The following is a 19,997-nucleotide window of genomic DNA, read 5'->3' as shown; positions in this document are numbered from 1 at the left end:
ATGGCAAAGATTTCGGCTTATTTGAAGAATTACTCAAATGAACAATTTTTATTAATATGGAGAAGATGGATTGTTTATATTCAAAAGAAGCATAGAGTGGTGGAATATAATTTAGGTTTTTAGAAAAATTTTTCTTTTTTTTATATATTTTACCTACTCATGTAGAATAATATACTTTGTGGAGTTAGAGATACTAATATATTGTTTACTTATATCTGAATATTATCCTGGGATTAGGTTTGGGAAGTCCGGGGGGGTGGGGGGTGGGGTTTTTTTCATATAGCATTGTGTAATATTTGTGATGGTTTTTTTTTTATGATGAAAATAATAAAAATTTTATATTGAAAAAAAAAAAAAAGATTTTCCTTCCAACAGTCCCTAGAACTGACACTAATTCGATGGCACACAATTAAGCCAAAAACAATAACAATAGTAAGCCATAATCACGGCTGTCATGAATGAACCAGACTAAGTCATCTGAGAGCCAAAATAACGTTCCCTTACCTTCATTCCATTAATTAGTCTGTTCACATGGAGTCCCTCGTGTTCTCTGAGCTTAGTTGTTTTCTTGCAGACATTTCATTACCCAACTAGGTAATATCATCAAAAAGAGTGAGGGTTTGCTCTCTGTTTATATACAAATGGCTCAATGTTGGTGAAAGTGTTCAGTCTTGGGGATTCCTTGATTAGGCAGCTGTTTACAGTTTGACTGTCTGAGTTAGTAGTTCCTTGATTGGGGTTTTGTTTAATTGCTTGACCGTTGATTCTAGTTAATCTTGGTGTTAATCTCTGCTGATCTGGGTATTGATTGCTGGTGAGGAGGTGTTGTGGTCTTTTTGTTGCTTTTTTGGCTTTTTGATTGTCTCTTTTGAATGGGACATAGATGTTGTTGATTAACTTAGTGTGCTGAGAAAAGTCTAAGGCAGTGGTGGCGAAGCTATGGCACGGGTGCCAGAGGCGGCACTCAGAGCCCTCTCTGTGGGCACGCGCGCCGTCGCCCCAGTTCTAGGCCTTCAGCTGGGTTTTATAAAACCTTTTCACTTTAGGCCTCCACCGCCGTATACAAAAAAAAAAGTTTCAATCAATCAGTCAATTTCAACTTCTCGCGGGAAAAAAAAAGATCTTGCAAAGTTGGAATTGATTGATTGAACTTTTTAGTCCCACTAGGTCTGCTGTTACCACCGCAGCCACGCCCACCCAATGGGCCACACCCACCCGGCACCCGACAATGCATAAGTGGGTTTTGGGTTGCAGTTTGGGCACTCGGTGTCTAAAAGGTTCGCCATCACTGGTCTAAGGCAAAACCTGTGGGGGGAAAAACACACAAAGGAGTTAACGGGATTTCAGGTCAGAATTTCAAGTAACCTTCCGCAATAACACATTCTCCAGATGTGTTCTAAAAATTGGCTCGGAAAAACAGGGAATGGAGAATGCACATATAAAACCCCTTGCAGGTAAGACTCTCCCATCCACCATTTCCTCCCACCCCCATTCATCTGCCACTCAAAACATAGTCTCCAGTTGCTGTTTGTCTTACTTCCACTCCTTTATGATCGCATTCTCTCTCACCCAACTTTATTATGAAAATTAAAAGACAAAAAATTGGGTATAGGCACATATATCAAATGGTTATTACAAGGAGTCCTGAACTTAGACCTCAATTGACCCCAAAATTTCCATTGCTAAGTGAGACAATTGTTAAGTGAGTTTTGCTTCACTTTATGACCTTTCTTGCCAGTTGTTAAGTGAATCCCTGCAGTTATTAAGCTAGGAACACAGTTGTTAAGTGAATCTGGCTTCCTCATTGATTTTGCTGGTCAGAAGGTCGCAAAAAGGGATCACGGGACCCTGGAACTCTGCAACCGTCATAAATACATGCCAGTTGCCAAGCATCCGAATTTTGATCACGTGACCATGAGGAGGCTTCAAGTGTGGAAAAACAGCCATCCCATTTTTTTCAGTGCCATTGCAACTTCAAGTGGTCATTAAACAAATGGTTGTGAGTCGAGGACTACCTGTATTTGTAACTCAGGGTTGAAATAAAGGGTCCTTGGTACTCTCTAAATTTGTTTGATGATGATGTTACCTAGTTGGGTAATGAAACGTCTGCAAGAAAATAACCAAGCACAAAGAGCACCAAGAACCCCTCAAACTAGATTAAACCAACCCTCCTACCTTATGAATCAAGGCCTCTGCTTCAAGGGCATTCCTTGGGCCTTAGCAGTGGCAGAGGAACAAACTGTAAATCTCTCAGTAACACATATCCATACACCAATTCAGGAGGAAACAACACCCTGTCAGTTCTTTCACAGCAACCATCTCAGACACAGGCAAAATTTGGTAAATTGCTCTACTTGTCTGACCACCTGAGACAGTGCTTAACCAGTTGGTTTGACCGCTGAAGCTCTGTAGATTACAGCTTGGCTTTATATAAATGGCTCCAACAGCAGATGCTCTGTACCTCCCCGAGACCTTGGGAAAATTCAGAACAGCCCACTATATGGATCTCTCTTAATTGACTCAGCAGCCATGGAAAAAATAAAAGCTGCTCTGCCAAATTTCAGCAGCTCAAGCCACAGGATACTCTGGGGGCAGCCGGCAGCCCATGGATTACTTGATGTATCTCAAGCTAAATTATTCCACTCTGTTCACGAAGCGAATTGTCTTTTGTGTGTCACCTGGGGAAAGCTTTGCTTTAAAAGGAAGCCTGGAGATAACTTTCAATTTATCCACCGCGCTTGGTTCATCCCAGACACCACCCCGAATAACAAGCTCAGCATGATTGGAAAAGTAAATAGTTGTTCACTTTGGTGAAAAGAAATCCATTCAAGCTATCCTTTCCTCTGTGGTTTGGGGGCTTTTCACACACTGCCAGGATACGCTAGTTCTTGTATCCACAAAGAGCTAAGCAGTGACTCTTCTAGATGTATTCGCCAAGTTGTCTTGGAGCTTTAAAAACCCATCGAGAGTTCCTCTGATTAGAAAGTGCCACGAGGACATCTCATACAATATAGAACAACAAACTATCTGGGGCCAATAAAGTGGCATTATCATTTTGGAAAACAATTCCACAAAGAAATTTGCTTTCATGACGCACCATTTAAACATTGTAAATCACAGTTAAGAGCCAGTTTGGTATCGTGGTTAAGAAACAGGTAGTCTTCGACCACTAAACAACCATTTCTTTAGTGACTGTTCGAAGTTACAAAGTCCCCCCAAAAAGTGTCTTAAAGACCAGTTTTCACACTTAAGACCGTTGCAGCCTCCCCATGGTCATATGATCAAAATTCAGATACTTGACAGCAGGCTCATGTTTATGAGGGTTGCAGTGCCCCGGGGTCATGGGATCACTTTTTGCAACCTTCTGACAAGTCAAGGGGGAAGCCAGATTTACTTAACAACTGTGTTACTACCTTAATAGCTACAATGATTCACTTAACAAGTGTGGCAAGAAAGGTCAGAGAATGAGGCAAAACTCACTTAACAACTGCCTTGCTTAGCAACCGAAATTTGGGGCTCAGTTACGGTTGTAAATCAAGGGCAACCCCTATCATGCTAGAAACTATGGGAATGTGAATTCTAGTCCTGCCTTAGGCACGAAGCAAGCTGGGTGAGCTAAGGCCAGTCACTCTCTCTCAATCCTAGTGTGGGAAGTCAGCCCCCCCCCCAGAGAAGGAAATATTAAAAGGGCAGAAAAATATATTTCCTCAAAGGATCTTGAAGAGGCAGAAAAGCATGCCCACTTTTTCTTGATAGCCCCAAGTTTCCCTCCCCCAAGCAGAAACCAGCTCTGTACAAATGCAGATGTAAACCATCAGGAAGGTTGAAGCTAGGAGATTAAGAAGACAAAGACACCTAAAATCTGCATACCTCACCCAAACTCTAAGAGTCATTAGCCCCAGCCCCAGGGAAGTAGGATACGACCTTTGGGACATAATAGGATTAACCCATCACCATCAGAATACCAGAAAAGCACACTCAGACTCAGTCAAAGTTCATGCCACAGGAACAGGAAACAACTCCAAACAAAAGGCTCCAGAGGGTATAAAACCCCATTCCCTACATGTGCTCAGTCCCTTTTTTTCCTCTTCTCTGCCAGAACCATCTTTCCGTCTGGCTCTCCTCTTCAATAAACTACAAACTTCTTCTTAAAGCAGTCACCATGTTTATTCCCAGCTTGGACTGAACCACGATGAAGACTTTCCTTCCAACACCAGGAAGCAAGCAATGGCAAACCACTTCTGAAAAAAACTTGCAGGAAAACTGCAGGGACTATTCCAAGTAGTTGCCAGGAGTCAACACTGACTCAGAGGCATCAAGAGGAGAGCCAATTTGATGCAACGGTTAAGATGTCAGGCTAGAAACTAGGAGCCTGCAAATTCTAGTCCTGCCTTAGCCATGAAATCAAATGGATGATTTTGGGCCAGTACCTCTCTCTCTGCCCTAGAAACAGGCAATCACGAGCCACTTCTCAAATCTTGCCAAGAAAACTGGAGGAATGCGCAATAACTTGCCAGGAATCAAGACTGGTTCAAAGGTATACATCACTCCCCCCAAATACAGTCTGTCCATCCAACTACTTTTTATAACTTCTCTTGGATCAAGAAAAAAAATTATTCTGTTAGCATCATGATGGTGAGCAACCCACTAGCCAAAAGAAAAATCAACACTACTGCATTATATATATAATGGAACCACCAATTCCATCTTTATCCTACATAAGCCAGTAAATATATTTTTAATGCATTACTTACAAACCACAAGTAAACATAGTATTAAAATAAGGAGTAACAAACAGACAATATTCCAATTCTATTTAATTCTCTTCTGAAAGTAGAAAAAATTGGGGTGATAAGGGGGAGATTCTTGTTTGGAAGAAGGAGTCCATTGGAGATGGGTGGTGGCTAATACATTTAAATGAATTAAATAAAATTGTGTGCTCTGTTTTGTTTTGAAGTTAAAAGAAATCTTCAGTTATGCTTCCTTAATTCTAAAGCTTAGTTCACACAACATACTTGACTCATTTTGCAGAGTGAGAAAGGTGGCATATAAATTTAATACATACATACATACATACATACATGGCTAGATTTACTGAATCAGTCAAATGGCTGGATTCACAGAAGGTATAAGCTCTGGTTTACAGGACATAATGGCTGGTTTACAAAATATACCAAGCTGGCTAGAACTCTAGAGAGCAAAAATGCTTCAATAAATGCATAAATAAGCAAATAAACCAAGCTATTATGCTATCCCTTTTGAGAGAAACAGTTCCAACTGTTGAATGATGTGCTGAAGAGCAAAAAGGCTGATATGCAATACACAGTCCTCGCGTTACGATTGCAATTGAGACCCGCATTGCTGCCACTAAGCGATGCAGTCGTAAAGCATATGTTATGTGATTGTATTGCTTAGTGACAGCAATACAGGGAGTCCCAGTTGTCATTGTAACCCAAAACATGTGGATTGTTAAGTGGAAAGTGGAAGAAGCGGAGGGGGAGGGTGCCACAGAGTTTTGTGGGAGGCCCTGGAGGCCTAGTGCAGGCCACACCAAACTTTGTATGATTGGTGTGAGCTCAAGAAAATCAGGGAAGGACAGTGCGGGGTTTATGTGATCGCAGGGAGGATGGGAAAGAAGAATGCAATGTGTGAAAGTGCAGGAAGCAGGGTGGGGGGTGGGGGTGGGAACTGACCAAAACAACTTGCAACCTTCTTGCTGGCTTCCCCATTGACTTTACCTTTGTGAAACTGGCAGAGATGGGTCACAAATGGTGATCATGTGACCGTGGGATGCTACCCCTGGTGGTATTTGCAAGTTGCTTGGCAAGGGCCCAAATATTGTTCACCTGACATAGGGACACTGCAATGGCTAGAACTTGAAGGACCTGGCGTAAGTCCCTTCTTGCGGTGCTGTTGTAACTCTGAACAGTTGCTGAATGCATGGCATAACTTGAGGATTACCTGTATAATACAAAAGAAACCCCAACTTATAATTATGGGCTACTTCAGGTTTTCTTCCATTAGCAGGGATTGTGCTTTCCAATGTTACATTTTCAGCATCTGAGAACCACAGAGCTAATTATATAGTTACGTGGCCCACAGGAAAAAAATGACATTTTTAGCACATGTAGAGGATGCCTACAGTGCTCTGGTTCAGCATAATGTATGAACCCAGTCTGTGTCCTTCATACAAGAGTCAAGCTAGTAGATCCATCGACCTGACATATGCCCAATTTCAATCAAAAAACAGCTCTACAATAAACTATAATTTATGTTTTTATAAAGGCCTGGTTTTATAACTCTTTAGCTTTTAATACAGTTTTTGCATTCTAACTTAATGTTATGTACTCTGCATTAATGAAAAGAGAACATATGTGACCCAGAATTGATGAATTTAACTGCTCAAAATATATGATTTCACTTTTCAAGCTTTTGTCAGAGGAGTTCCAGCCATCCAAAAAAACAAACAAAACCTCTTTACCCAGCTAGCTGAAACTGGTTATCAAGGAGTATCAGACTACTGGAAATGGAAGCAGCTAAAACAAACAAGATTAAAACAATAAAGGGCATCACTGCAACTCAGACATCACAGATGCACAGCTTAATGTAAGAGCTGATGTGAACTTTGGAAAAAATCCAAAACCTTAATTCACAAGGTAGTGAAGAGAATGTTTCTCTGTTCTGCATAAAGGCAATCTAAATTGAAGGGGTGGACGTGATTACGTCCAAGAGTATAGGTTTAGGTAATTCACAGTAGCCCTAGGACAGTGGTGGTGAACCTATGGCTCGGGTGCCAGAGGCGGCACTCAGAGCCCTCTCTGTGGGCACGTGTGCTGTTGCCCCAGTCCTAGGCCTTCAACTGGGTTTTATAAAACCTTTTCGCTTTAGGTCTCCGCCACCGTGTGGCAAAAAAAAAAAAGGTTCAATCAGTCAATTTCAACTTCTCGTGGGAAAAAAAAAGATCTTGCAAAGTTGGAATTGATTGATTGACCTTTTTAGTTGCACCTAGTCTGCCGTTACCACTGCAGCCATGCCCACCCAGTGGGCCACGCCCACCCAATTGGCCACACCCAGCCAATGGGCCACGCCCACCCAGCACCCGACGATGCATAAGTGGGTTTTGGGTTGCAGTTTGGGCACTCAGTCTCTAAAAGGTTCGCCATCACTGCCCTAAGACTTTAAATTATTACAGTACAGATGGTTCTTGGCAAATGACCATAATAGAGCCTGCCTACTACAGTCATAAGTCATAATAGTTGTAAAATGGATCAATCACGAGTCACCTGATTTTATGAGCTTTTTTTTCTACTGCTCCAGGACTTCTCAAAATGAAAAAGTTGGAGAATGGGGGAGGAATTATCTACCTTCTATCTTGTGGGATTATGACTGTCCTTACTGAGGCTCAATATTCCTAAATTTGAAAGGCCCACTCAAGTGTACATTAAAAAATATTCTTCTACACCCAGGCAAGAACTGTCCTCCACCAAATAGTCTTATTCCCCAATTCACAAAGGGTTCTTTTCCTAATATATTATGTTCACAACCAGGAGGAAGTACAGGTAGTCCTCGATTTACAACCGCAATTGAGCCCAAAATTTCTGTTGCTAAGTGTGCCATTTGTTAAATGGGCTTTGCCCCATTTTACAACCATTCTTGCCTCAGATGTTAAGCGAATCACTGGAGTTGTTAAGTTAGTAACATGGATGTTAAGTGAATCTGGCTTCCCCATTGACCTTGCTTGTCAGATTGCTAAAGGTGACCCCATGATCCGAGGACATTATAACTGTCAAATATGTCAGTTGCCAAGAGTCTGAATTTTGATCATGTGACCATGGAGTTGCTGCAACAGTTGTGTGAAAAATGGTGGTAAATCAGTTTTTTCAGTTCCCTTGTAACTTTGAAGAGTCACTAAACAAACTCTTCTAAGTCAAGAACTACCTGTACTTTACCACTTTCATCCTTACTGAGATTTGTTGGCCAATGTTATTTTATGGATTCAAGCCTTCTAACTAGGAATTGAACCCATGGACTTTTGCGCAATTGAGATGACTTGGCAGCATGAAAATGTATGGACTTCAACTTCAAGAATTCTTTGTGTTGGATGAAGGGATATACATATATACCTGTAAGTTCAGCGCCCACTGAAAGTGAACTGTATATACTTTTATTTATATCCCATCTTTATTATTTTCACACATAACTCAAGGCGGTGAACACACTATCCTTCTATTTTCCCCACAATAACCCTGTGAGGTGGGCTGGGCTGAGAAAGACTGGCCCAAAGTCACCTAGTCAGCTTTCATGCCTAAAGTGGGACTAGAACTCACAGTCTCCTGGTGATTGGCCCAAAGCCACCCAGTTGGCTTTCATGCCCTAAGGTGGGATTTGAACTCAGTCGCCCGCTTTCTAAGCCTGGTGTCTTAATCACTAGACCAAAGTGGCTCTCTAAAAATCTATCAGATACTATATATTTGTATGTACCGATGTCAAGAAGCAAGGACATAATCCTTGTATGCTGGCACACACACTTCCATATAAGAGTTTGTGTGTTTGTCTACTGCCACTCAGCCTGGTATGTAGGTCATGCATGCTAAAAAGAAACTACCCAGGTCAGGGGTAGTCAACCTTGGCTCTTTTATGACTCGTGGCCTTCAACTCCCAGAATTCCTGAGCCAGCATAGCTGGCTCAGGAATTCTGGGAGTTGAAGTCCACGAGTCATAAAACAGCCAAGGTTGACTACCCCTGACCTAGGTCCTAGGAGCTTCCACTTTCTCCCAGGGCTGCAGATGAGATTGCCACCCAAGCAAAGATTGTGCATTTTGGAGCAATATCGAATTGCGGGCTTCTTACCCCCATAATTTTACATTGAGCCACTGCGCCCGTTCAGCTTGAAAGCACTTGTAATGGCAGAACAGCGACAACAGAACTGCACAGAGTTTTTTTGCGGGGGGGGGGTTGTCTCTGCAGAAGTCTCACTGGCTGGATTCATAAGACACTTTAACACCCAGCACCCAGCCTCCTTTGCCCAGATGCTTAACCAGGTTAAGGCTTCATCTTCACTGAAGAGTTTTAAAGTCCAGGCTCTTCCCACCCACCCCTCTCCCAGACCTTGGGACAGAATGATTGATGCTTTCTGCCTTTTCTTCGGCATTTACTTATTTTTGCCATTGTTGTTGTCTTCTGCTGCTTTTGGATTGTTTTTAAATGTTTTTAACAATTGTAAAGCGCTCATCTTGATCGGGGTTAGAGGAAGCTGCATACAGTAGTATATTATAATTATTATATATTATGGCTCATTGCACAGTCAATCAGATGTTTAGACCACATTTGGCATTTTTGTCTGCCTACTGAGCCCTTCCCAAGGATCTGGGATTAGGCAGATGTTATTTAATGGTGTTAAAAGATATCTCGCAGGATATAAGCTCTTCCATGTCAAGTTGCCTTTTGCAATTGACTGATGGGGAATTTGTCAATGCTGATGTTATTCGAATATGCTCCAGATGTTTTGGGATTGCACCCAAGGCATTCTTTTGCCATAGTTGTCCTTCTATTTTCAGGTCTTTGCATTTTGTGATTTTTCTCCAGTGTTTCCGCTGTCTCCAGGTACTGCCGTTGTTATTATAAATTATAAAAATAGTATAATATGAATCCACCCTATGTGGTTTGGGTGAACATAGGAAGTGGCTTTCCAGGATCCAGGCTCAAGAGGCGACCTCTGCTTGCCCTCTCATCAAGGGTGGAGGGTCTCCTCAGGGTTTTTGAGGAGAATTGCTGCTGAGGAGAATTGCTGAGGAGAATTGCTGCTCCCTGTGCCCAGCGGGTGACCCACTCAATTCCAGGATCGATCTACCTCTTCCCGCCTTTTTCTCTTCGCCTCAGACAGCACCACGTTAACAGATAAGAGGCAAAGGGGGGGCTTGCACGTGCGCGTGCGCGCGAGCAGGCAAACAGGACGGTGTCGTTCAGAGGCTGCGCGTGCATAGACCCCGCCCAGCCCACATGTGTCAAACAAACTGAGCCCGCCTTTGTTTTCTTTGAACACTCGGATTCGGCCTGCCCCTCCTCCGCTCCGCCTATGACTTCTATCATCCAATCATATCTGGCTTATTTCTTCCTTTCCCCGCCTACCTCGGCAGATCCGCTCATCACACTCGTTCTCCACTTTCTAATCTGTTTCAAAGCTAAGCCACGCCTAATCTCACTTTTCAAGCCAATCAGCCATCTCGTCGCACTCATGTCTCCGCCCCCCTGCCCCGAGCTGGCTCTCTCAGTCAATCTTTTATTTTTCTCCTTTTTCTCCATCTTTGTCCCTCTTTCTCCAACTTTTCACGGAGTTCAGATGAGATTGGGTTTCGATATCTCATTTGGGTTTCGAGTTCTCGTTTCCCCTACACCAGGGGTCTTCAAACTTGGCCCTTTTATGACTTGTGGATTTCAACTCCCAGAATTCCTCAGCCAGCATAGCTGAGGAATTCTGGGAGTTGAAGTCCACAAGTCATAAAAGGGCAAAGTTGAAAGACGCCTGCCCTACACTGATTTTCCTCCCAGCATGTGTGAATCCCCATCGTGTTCTTCCATTTTGGAATAAGCAGCATTGGAGAGAAAGCACAAAAAGTAATAAAATCAAAGACATTAAAGGGAAAAGATGAGGGAAAAGACAACAATGTAGATAATATAGTGCAGTGTTTCTCAACCTTGACAATTTTAAGGCATGTGGACTTCAACTCCCAGAATTCCACAGCCAGCAATGCTGGCTGTGGAATTCTGGGAGTTGAAGTCCACATGCCTTAAAATTGTCAAGGTTGAGGAACACTGATCTAGTGCAAAGGTAGGCAACCTTGGCTCTTTTATGACTCGTGGACTTCAACTCCCAGAATTCCTGAGCCAGCCATGCTGAGGGGAAAGGGAGAGGTTTCCAAGCTGAGCCATGGTGGCTCAGGAATTCTGGGAATTGAAGTCCACGAGTCATAAAAGACCCAAGGTTGCCTACCCCTGATCTAGTGCATGCTTTTCAGTTCTGGCAACTTTTAGATGTGTGGACTTCAACTCCCAGAATTCAGAAGTCCACACCTGGAGTTCTGGGTGTTGAAGTCCACGCATCGTAAAATTGCCAAGATTGAGAAACATCAATTAAATGCAGGGTTTTTTTTCTCATAGAACGCCCAGAACGGAGTTCCGGCACCTTTTTTGGATGGAACCTTGTAGGGTAGGCAAGGCAGGTTGTATGATGTGTGTGAGTTCTGGCACCTTTTTTTTTTTTTTTTTTAGAAAAGAAGCACTGATTAAATGTACCACAAATGATCTACATGCCATCACCAACTTGGCTTCCAACACATCCATTCATTGCATCCTATTTGCCTTTTATGTAAAAACTTCCTTTTGGATGATCTCATTGTTGAACTTTGTCCAACTACAGATAGTTCTTGACTTACGATCATTTGTTTAGTGACCGTTCGAAGTTACGACACTAAAAAACGTGACTTACAACCAGTTCTCAAAACCACCGAAGCATCCCTGTGGTCACATGATCAAAGTTTGGGCGCTTGGCAAGGAGTGTGTATCTAGGACTGTTGCAACATCCTGGGATCATGTGATCACCATTTGCCAACCATGCTGGCTTCTGACAACAAAGTCAGTGGGGGAAGCCAGATTCATTTAATGACCTCATGATTCACTTAAGTGCAGAGACTGGTCAACCATTTGTTTGAAGGGATATAGCAGGGATCTTCAAACCTGGCCCTTTTATGACTTGTGGACTTCAACTCACAGAATTCCTCAGCCAGCATGCCTGGCTGAGGAATTCTGGGAATTGAAGTCCACAAGCCATAAAAGGGCCAAGTTTGAAGACCCTTGTGATATAGGGTTTCCTGCTTGAGCAGGGGTTGGACTAGAAGACCTCCAACTGTTATTCTGGTTCCAATAAGCCAGGGGTGTCAAACTGCCAGCCCACAGGCTGGACGCATCACAAGGAAACCACCTATGGCATGGGTGCCAGAGGCGGCACTCGGAGCTCTCTCTGTGGGCACATGTGCCATTGCCCCAGCCTTGCCTCTGCCCGTGACCCCCTCCTCACCAGCAGCCTCCCTGGAGGAGAGTCGCCCCTGAGCGTGGCCCACGCAGAGCAGCGCAGCCAAGGACATGGCAGCCTGGCAGCGTAGACAAGAGTCTGCCCTCATGCCCCAATGCACACAGTTGATGCTGCGGGGCATCGGCAGAGGATGTGGCCACCATGGCACTGCTGGGCTGCCTGGGTGATCTGTGGCGGGCCCTGGAGGCGGTGAGTGGCCCTGCGGGCAGGCAGGATGGGACGGGGCAGGGGGTGGAGAGGGGGCGGGCATGGGGTAGGGCACTCGGTCTCTAAAAGGTTCGCCATCACTGCTCTATACCATTTCAGACAAATGGTTGTCCAATCTCTTCTTAAAACCTCCAGGGTTGAAGCACCCACAACTTCTGGAGGCAACTCATTCCATTGATTAATTGTTCTGTCAGGAAATCTCTCCTTAGTTTTAGGTTAGTTCTCTCCTTGATTAGTTTCCTTCTGTTCTTTCTTGTCCTGCCTTTGGGTGCTTTGGAGAATAGCTGGACTCCTTCTTCTTTGTGGCAACCCCTGAGATATTGGAACACTGCTATCATGTCACTCCTAGTCCTTCTTTTCATTAATCTAGACATATCCAATTCTTTCAACCGTTATGTTTTAGCCTCCAGGCTCCTAATCACCCTTTTTGCTCTTCTCTGCACTCTTTCTAGAGTCTCAACATATTTTTAATATTGTAGTGACCAAAATGGATGCCATATTAATCCAGGGATTCCGAATGGCTGAATAAAACAAAGGTAGTTAAATCCAGGGCTGTTTTTAGTGGATCCATACTACCTCAAGATCCCCTCCCAGCAAATTAACCACCACCTCAGTAGTCTACTGGCTTTATGTGAGCTACCCTCTGACCAGATGGAAAAAGAATAATGGACACACAGAATCCCTCTTTGGCCACCTGCTGCATCTCTGCTTACAGCTCATCTTTTTATCTCCAAGGGCGCACCCCATGGAATTATATTTCACTTCTCTGAGTTTCCCCAGACACTGTTTTCCCACTAAGTCTGCTCTGGATGGTATAAATTCATTTTTTTTCCTTTTGAATTGGGTTGTTCTTTTGCTTGGAGAGGACACATTGTTAGTTTGTTTGCTTGTTCCTCCATTGCAAAAAATTGTTGGCCTTCCTTCATAAGTGGCCTTGGTGGGAAGGAGGGGAGGAGTGGAGAAGCAAAAAAGACGACCAGCTCTCCTTCATCAAAGAAATTTGTGGGTTGAAGATGGAAGACGACTCTCAGCTAAAGAAACCCCCAAAGATTGAAGCCCTTGAGCCAGGTCAGGAGGAAAGGGACGATTATATACTTTTGGGTGGTAGATTTTAAAAATAGCCTGTGTGGATTGTAAACCATGGCTTGTGGCTTGGTGTATTTTGTGAATCCAACCAGTTATGGGTTAAGCAAAGCATGTTTTTGTACATTTTGTAAACATGACCAGGAAGTTGTTAGATGCATTGGAGTATAAATGATTTGCCTTATTTAACAGGAATCTGTAGACTATTCAAAATGATTGTTTCAGAAAATCTCTAAAAAGGTCTCTTGTTAACATCTAGCTAGAAACTAGGAGAAGGTGAATTCTAATTCCACCTCAGGCATAACAGCTGCTTGGGAGATTTTGGGCCAATCACCAGGCGACTGTGAGTTCTAGTCCCGCCTTAGGCTGCTGGAATTGGGTATGTCTAGTTTAATGAAGAGAAGGACGAGGGGTGACAGGATAGCTGTGTTCCAATATCTTAGGGGCTGCCCCAAAGAAGAGGGAGTCAAGCTATTCTCCAAAGCGCCGGAAGGCAGGACAAGAAGCAACGGATGGAAACTAACCAAAGAGAGAAGCAACCTAGAACTAAGGAGAAACTTCCTGACAGTTAGAACAATTAACCAGTGGAACAACCTGCCTCCAGAAGTGGTGAATGCTCCAACACTGGAAGTTTTTAAGAAGAGGCTGGACAGCCATTTGTCTGAAATGGTATAGGGTCTCCTGCCTGAGCAGGGGGTTGGACTAGATGACCTCCAAGGTCCCTTCCAACTTTATTATCATTATCATCATCATTATCATCATCATCATCATCATCATCATCAAAGCTGATGGGTGATTCTGAGCCAATCACCAGGAGACCTTGAGTTCTAGTCTCACCTTAGGCATGAAAGCCACTAGAGTGACTTTGAGTCAATCACCAGGAGACAGTGAGTTCTAGACCCATCTTAAACCTGAAAGTCAGCTGAATAACTTTGGGCCACTCCGACTCTCTCAGCCCAACCCACCTGACAGAGTTGTTGTGAGGAAAGTAGAAGGAGAAAGGCCTGTTATGTATGTTTGTTGACTTGAGTTACTTATAAGGGCAATGAAAGTGGGATAAAAGATCTATTCCACCCCCATCCTTGCTCAGACATTGAACCCAAACTACTTTACAATCTTTTTCTGCGGATAAGATTGTGATCTGCTTGAAAGAAGCCTTGAGGAATGATGAGATATAAAATAAACGATGGTATAGGGTAGAGGTCATCAACCTTTCTCGGTTGGCGGACCGGAAGGGAGGGGGAAGCAGTTTATATGCACGCACGGGCCCACAAGCATGCATGTGATGCAAACGGGGTGGGGCTAGCGCTTGTTTGATACTCACTAGCTTTGTCCCATTCTTGTGTGGCTCAGCGCCGTCCATTTTTGTGCCCTCAGCGCCGCATCACCCCGTTTTCCCTCCCGAGGCGCAGCGACATCCCATTTTTGCGCCCTGCAGCCTGGTGGTGTCCTGCAGCGCAGTGGCAGCCCATTTTTGCACACGCAGCATGGCGGCAGCATCCCATTTTCCCCCTGAGGCACAGTGGTGTCCCGTTTTCACACCCCGCAGCATGGTGGCAGCCCATTTTTGAGTGCCGCAACTACGGCGCTGTCGCGAATGGGTGTGTGTGCGCACACACGTGTGCACACAGGCCAGCCTGTCCTGCATCCCAGTGGCCAGCAGGTCACGGCCCACTACTGGGTCGCGGCCCACAGGTTGGGGATCCCTGGTGTAGGGTCTCCTGCTTGGGCTAGATGACTTACAAGGTCCCTTCCAACTATTCTATTCTATTCTATTCTATTAAGAAGTGTTGAAGAAAAAGTCTTCATCGTGGTTCAGTCCACGCTGGGAATAAACAATATGGTGACTGCTTTAGAAAGAAGGTTGCAGTTTATTGAAGAGGAGAGCCAGACAGAAAGATGGCTCTGGAAGAAAAGAGGAGGAGGAGCACATGTAGGGAGTGGGTTTCTATACCCTCTGGGGCTCTTGAGGTTGTTTCCTGTTCCTGTTTGAGGCTTTGTATTTCCTGCGTGATGTATTTTGACCTGAGTCTGAGTGTGCCCCTTTGGCATCTGTGGGTTAATCCTATTGTGTCTTGTCTTAGAGTTTGGGTGGGGTATGTAGATTTTAGGTGTCTTTGTCTTCTTAATCTTCTAATTTCAACCTTCCTGAATTATTTAATCTGCATTTCTACAGAGCTGGTTTCTGCTTGGGGGAGGGAAACTTGGGGCTATAAAGAAAAACTGGGCATGCTGTTCTGCCTCTTTAATATTTCCTTCTCTGGGAGGGGGGCTGACTTCCCACAGAAGCACCCTGCCCGGTGACATTTTGCTTTTTAAAAGAGGATATAGTCATGAAATTAATGAAGACTAAATAAAAATAAAAAACGTTCTCATGTCCTCTTAGGTCCTGGACCTGGATGTTACAGCTTACCTCCCACCATTGGATTTGTCAACCATGATTACACCCGCTTCGCCAGTCCGGCTTATTCCTTTCGTCAGAGGCTCAACAATCATGGTGAGCAACAGCATTGCTGAGCAGTCGTAACATGTAAGATGGGGATGGTCACTCAAGAGATGGTTCCACTAAAATAGATTCTCCAAACTTGACAACTTTAAGGCTTGTAGATTCAACTCCCAGAATTCCCCAGCCAGCCAGCCAGCCAGGTTTGGAGACCCCTGCACTAAAATTTCCATTGTTCATAACTGCATCTGATAGGAGATGGGGACAGATACAGGAAGTCCTCAACTTACGACCAAAATTGGGGCCAGAATTTCTATTGCTAAGCAAGGTAATTGTTAAGTGAGTCACTCCTGATTTTATAACCTTTTTAATAACTATATAGTGAATCACTATAGTTCTTTAGTGAATCATTAAATGAATTCGGCTTCCTTCCCCCATTGTCGCTGCTTGTCGGAGGTTGATTGAGAAGGTCACAAGTGGTAATCACGTGTCCCCGGGACTCTGCAACCATCGTAAATAGAGATAGTCCTCGACTTACAACCACCACTGAGCCCCAAATTTCTGCTGTTAAATGGAACATTTGTTAAGTGAATTTTGCCTTGTTTTGCGACCTTTCTTGCCACAGTTAACAATTGCAGTTGTTAAGTTAGCAGCACGGTTGTTAAGTCAATCTGCTTTTTCCCCATTGACTTTGCTTGTCAGAAGGTTGCAAAAGGGTACCGCATGACCCGGGGACACTGCAACCGTCGTAAATATGAGTCGGTTGCTAAGCGTCTGAATTTTGTTCACATGACCATGGGGGATGCTGCAATGGTCGTAAGTGTGATGCTGCGGCCCGATGACGATCCACAGACCGGGAGTTGGGGACCCCTGCGCTATTGCACTAGTTGAACTGGTGACTTAATAATAATAATAGACTTGGAAGGGACCTTGGAGGTCTTCTAGTCCAGGGGTCCCCAACCCCCGGTCCATGGACCGGTACCGGGCCACAGCATGCCAGCAACCGATTTGCACAAACAAGCAAAGCCCCATCCGTGGAATGCAGGTAGCACACAAAACCACGCTCCCTCAGGTCCGCGGAAAAACCTCTCTCCATGGAACTGGTCCCCGGTGCCCCAAAGGTTGGGGGCCTCTGTTCTAGTTCAACCCTGCTCAGGCAGGAAACCCTATACCAGTGATGGCGAACCTTTTAGAGACCGAGTGCCCAAACTGCAACCCAAAACCCACTTATGCAACGTCGGGTGCCAGGTGGGTGTGGCCCATTGGGTGGGTGTGGCCCATTGGGTGGGTGTGGCTGCGGTGGTAACGGTAGACTGGGTGGGACTAAAAAGTTCAGTCAATCAATTCCAACTTTGCAAGATCTTTTTTTTCCCCGTGAGAAGTTGAAATTGACTGATTGAACCTTTTTTTTTTCTGCACACGGCAGTGGAGGCCTAAAGCAAAAAGGTTTTATAAAACCTAGCTGAAGGCCTAGGACTGGGGCGATGGCGCTCGTGCCCACAGAGAGGGCTCTGAGTGCCGCCTCTGGCACCTGTGCCATAGGTTTGCCACCACTGCCCTATACCATTTCAGACAAATAGTTGTCTAATCTCTTCTTAAAAACTTCCGGTGTTGGAGCATTCACAACTTCTGGAGGCAGGTTGTTTAACTGATTAATTATTCTCACTGTAAGGAAGTTTCTCCTTAGTTCTAGGTTGCTTCTCTCCTTGGTTAGTTTCCATCCGTTGCTTCTTGTCCTGCCTTCAGGCGCTTTGGAGAATAGCTTGACTCCCTCTTCTTTGGTGCAGGCCCTGAGATACTGGAACATTGCTATCATGTCCCCCCTCGTCCTTCTCTTCATTAAACTAGACATACCCAATTCCAGCAACCGTTCCTTATATGTTTTAGCCTCCAGTCCTCTAATCATCTTTGTTGCTCTTCTCTCTACTCTTTCTAGAGTTTCAGCATCTTTTTTACATCATGGTGACCAAAACTGAGTGCAGACATCAGACACCCCTTCTCTGCAAAAGCAGATGGGTGCCTGATATTGGACTTTATAGACCAGAGTTTCTCAACCTTGTCAACTTTACAATGTTCAATCACTTTCAGTCCAAACAACCCACCTCATAGGGTTATTGTTGTTTGGAAAGTGTGTTGGATATGCTTGTTACCTTGATTGATTCGTAAGAATAATAAATGAGAGATACAACCCAGCTCCCAGAATTCCCCAGCCAAATGCTAGAATAAACTGAAGCCTTAACCCTAGATCCGAAGAATTATTTACAAATAATTCTCTCTCTTTGTTTTTCTTTCTTCTCAGGCCACAATGCGAGTCCTGGACCCTGTTACTATGTGTCCCCTGAGCACACACGCTTCGGCAGGATGAAGGGTCCTTCTTACTCCATGCTGGGACGAGCTAAACCTCCAGGTAAGCGCCAAGCAATAATGGCGGTAGGAATGGGAAGGAGGGAAAGGAGGAAAGAACGAGGGAGGGAGGGAGGGAGGATGGGAGGAAGCAGAGATAGAGGAAGGAAGGAGGGAAAGAGGGAGGGAGAGAGAGAGAGAAGAAGAAAGGAAGGTGGAAGGAAGGAGAAGGGAGGGAAGAAAGGAAGGAGGAGGGAGGAAAGTAGGAGGGAGAGAGGAAGGAAGGAAGGAAGGAAGGAGAGATAGAGGAAGGAAGGAGGGAAAGAGAGAGAGAGAGAAGAAGAAAGGAAGGTGGAAGGAAGGAGAAGGGAGAGAAGAAAGGAAGGAGGAGGGAGGGGGAGGAAGGAAGAAAGGAAGGAGAGATAGAGGAAGGGAGGAGGGAAAGAGGGAGCGAGAGAGAAGAAGAAAAGAAGGAGGAAGGAAGGAGGAGGGAGGGAAGAAAGGAAGGAGGAGGGAGGAAAGTAGGAGAGGGAGGAAGGAAGAAAGGAAGGAAGGAGAGAGGAAGGGAGGAGGGACAGAGGGAGGGAGAGAGAGAAGAAGAAAGGAAGGAGGAAGAAAGCAGGAGGGAGGGAAGAAAAGAGGAAGGAAGGAGGAAGGAGTAAAGTAGGAGGGAGAGAGAGGAAGAAAGAAGGGAGTGAGGAAAGAAGGAAGGAGGCAAAGAAGGAGAAGGGAGAGAGGGAGAAAGGAGGAAGGGAGCGAGAGAGAGAGGAAGAAAGGAAGAAGGGAGGGAGAGAGGGAGGAAAGGAAATAGGAGGAAAGGAAACAAGGAAGGAAGCAGGCGGAGAGGGAGGGAGAGAAAGAGAGAGGCAGGCAGGAATTGAAGTCCAGACACATCTTAAAATCACCAAGCTGGAGGAACGCTCCGCCCTAGTGGTTCGTTGCTTTGCTCCTGCTTCCTAAGGCCAGCTCCCTCTCCTCTTCCCACCCCCCATTACAAAATGTCTCTAAACTCTACATTCATCTCTCTGTACCTTCCCCAGCTCTGCCTCAAACCCCCGGACCGGGTGCATACAGTCCAGAGAAGCCGGGATCCGGCCTTCAGCAGCGGGCACCCTCCTTCTCCATAGGTGCCCGCACCAAGTCCCGTCCAGTGGATCCCGTTCCGGCTCCCAACAGCTATACCCTCCCCTCACTGCTCAGAGCACGGATTCCCAGCGGACCCTCCAAGCCCACCCGTGCTACCTCCGGCAGGAACGCTACAGCCGGCGCTTCCAAGGGACCTTGCCAGACGCCAGGCCCGGCAAGCTACAACTCCCAGGCGTCTGCCCTCTGCTTCTGCCGCCCCCCAGCATTCTCCATGCTGAAGAGGCTCCAGAAACCCCCAAGAGCCTTCCAGACCCCCGGGCCGGGGGCCCATAGCCCAGAAAAAGTGAGCATTCACAAGACAGGGGGGCCGTCTTACTCTTTCGGGGTCCGTCACTCCGAATACCTCATGCCATTTATGGCGGATGCTCCGGAGTGGTAGGGCAGCGGAAAGGAGGGGGGTCTTCTGGCATATTTTTTTTGAATTTTTTTAAAAAAATTAATCCTTATTAATTCCTAATTATTAATTATTTTAATTATTTTTTTTACAAAAAGCATAAAAACTAATGCAAATTAGGGAAAGCGGGAGAAAAGAAAGAAAAAGAAAAAAAGAGAAAAAAGAAAGGAATTGGGGATGTCTAGTTCAGGGGTAGTCAACCTTGGCTCTTTTATGACTCGTGGACTTCAACTCCCAGAATTCCTGAGCCAGCCATGCTAAGGGGAAAGGGAGAGGTTTCCAAGCTGAGGCA

The 19,997-nt window shown here is 45.0% G+C and overlaps 1 protein-coding gene across 1 annotated transcript; it reads left to right on the top strand.

The window, feature by feature from the left end:
- The first annotated feature begins 13,309 nt into the window (after positions 1-13,309).
- Positions 13,310-19,690, top strand: LOC114923527 (outer dense fiber protein 3-like protein 2). Its single transcript, XM_029286611.1, has 4 exons — positions 13,310-13,364; positions 15,766-15,876; positions 18,122-18,229; positions 19,515-19,690. Exons 1-4 carry the CDS (start codon positions 13,310-13,312, stop codon positions 19,688-19,690), a joined length of 450 nt encoding a protein of 149 aa, XP_029142444.1.
- The last annotated feature ends 307 nt before the right edge of the window (positions 19,691-19,997 follow it).

Source organism: Protobothrops mucrosquamatus, unplaced genomic scaffold, assembly GCF_001527695.2.
Source record: "Protobothrops mucrosquamatus isolate PMUCROS unplaced genomic scaffold, P.Mucros_1.0 scaffold4261, whole genome shotgun sequence".
In the NCBI taxonomy this organism is placed as follows: Eukaryota; Metazoa; Chordata; class Lepidosauria; order Squamata; family Viperidae; genus Protobothrops; species Protobothrops mucrosquamatus.
This window is presented reverse-complemented; position numbering and strand designations above follow the sequence as displayed.

Bases quoted from the DNA above. Each gene is read 5' to 3' on its own strand.
- LOC114923527 (XM_029286611.1), top strand. From the start codon at position 13,310: ATGGAAGACGACTCTCAGCTAAAGAAACCCCCAAAGATTGAAGCCCTT. The intron at 13,365-15,765 runs GTCAGGAGGAAA...ATGTCCTCTTAG, and splicing joins GATTGAAGCCCTTGAGCCAG to GTCCTGGACCTGGATGTTAC. The intron at 18,230-19,514 runs GTAAGCGCCAAG...GCCGCCCCCCAG, and splicing joins GGGACGAGCTAAACCTCCAG to CATTCTCCATGCTGAAGAGG.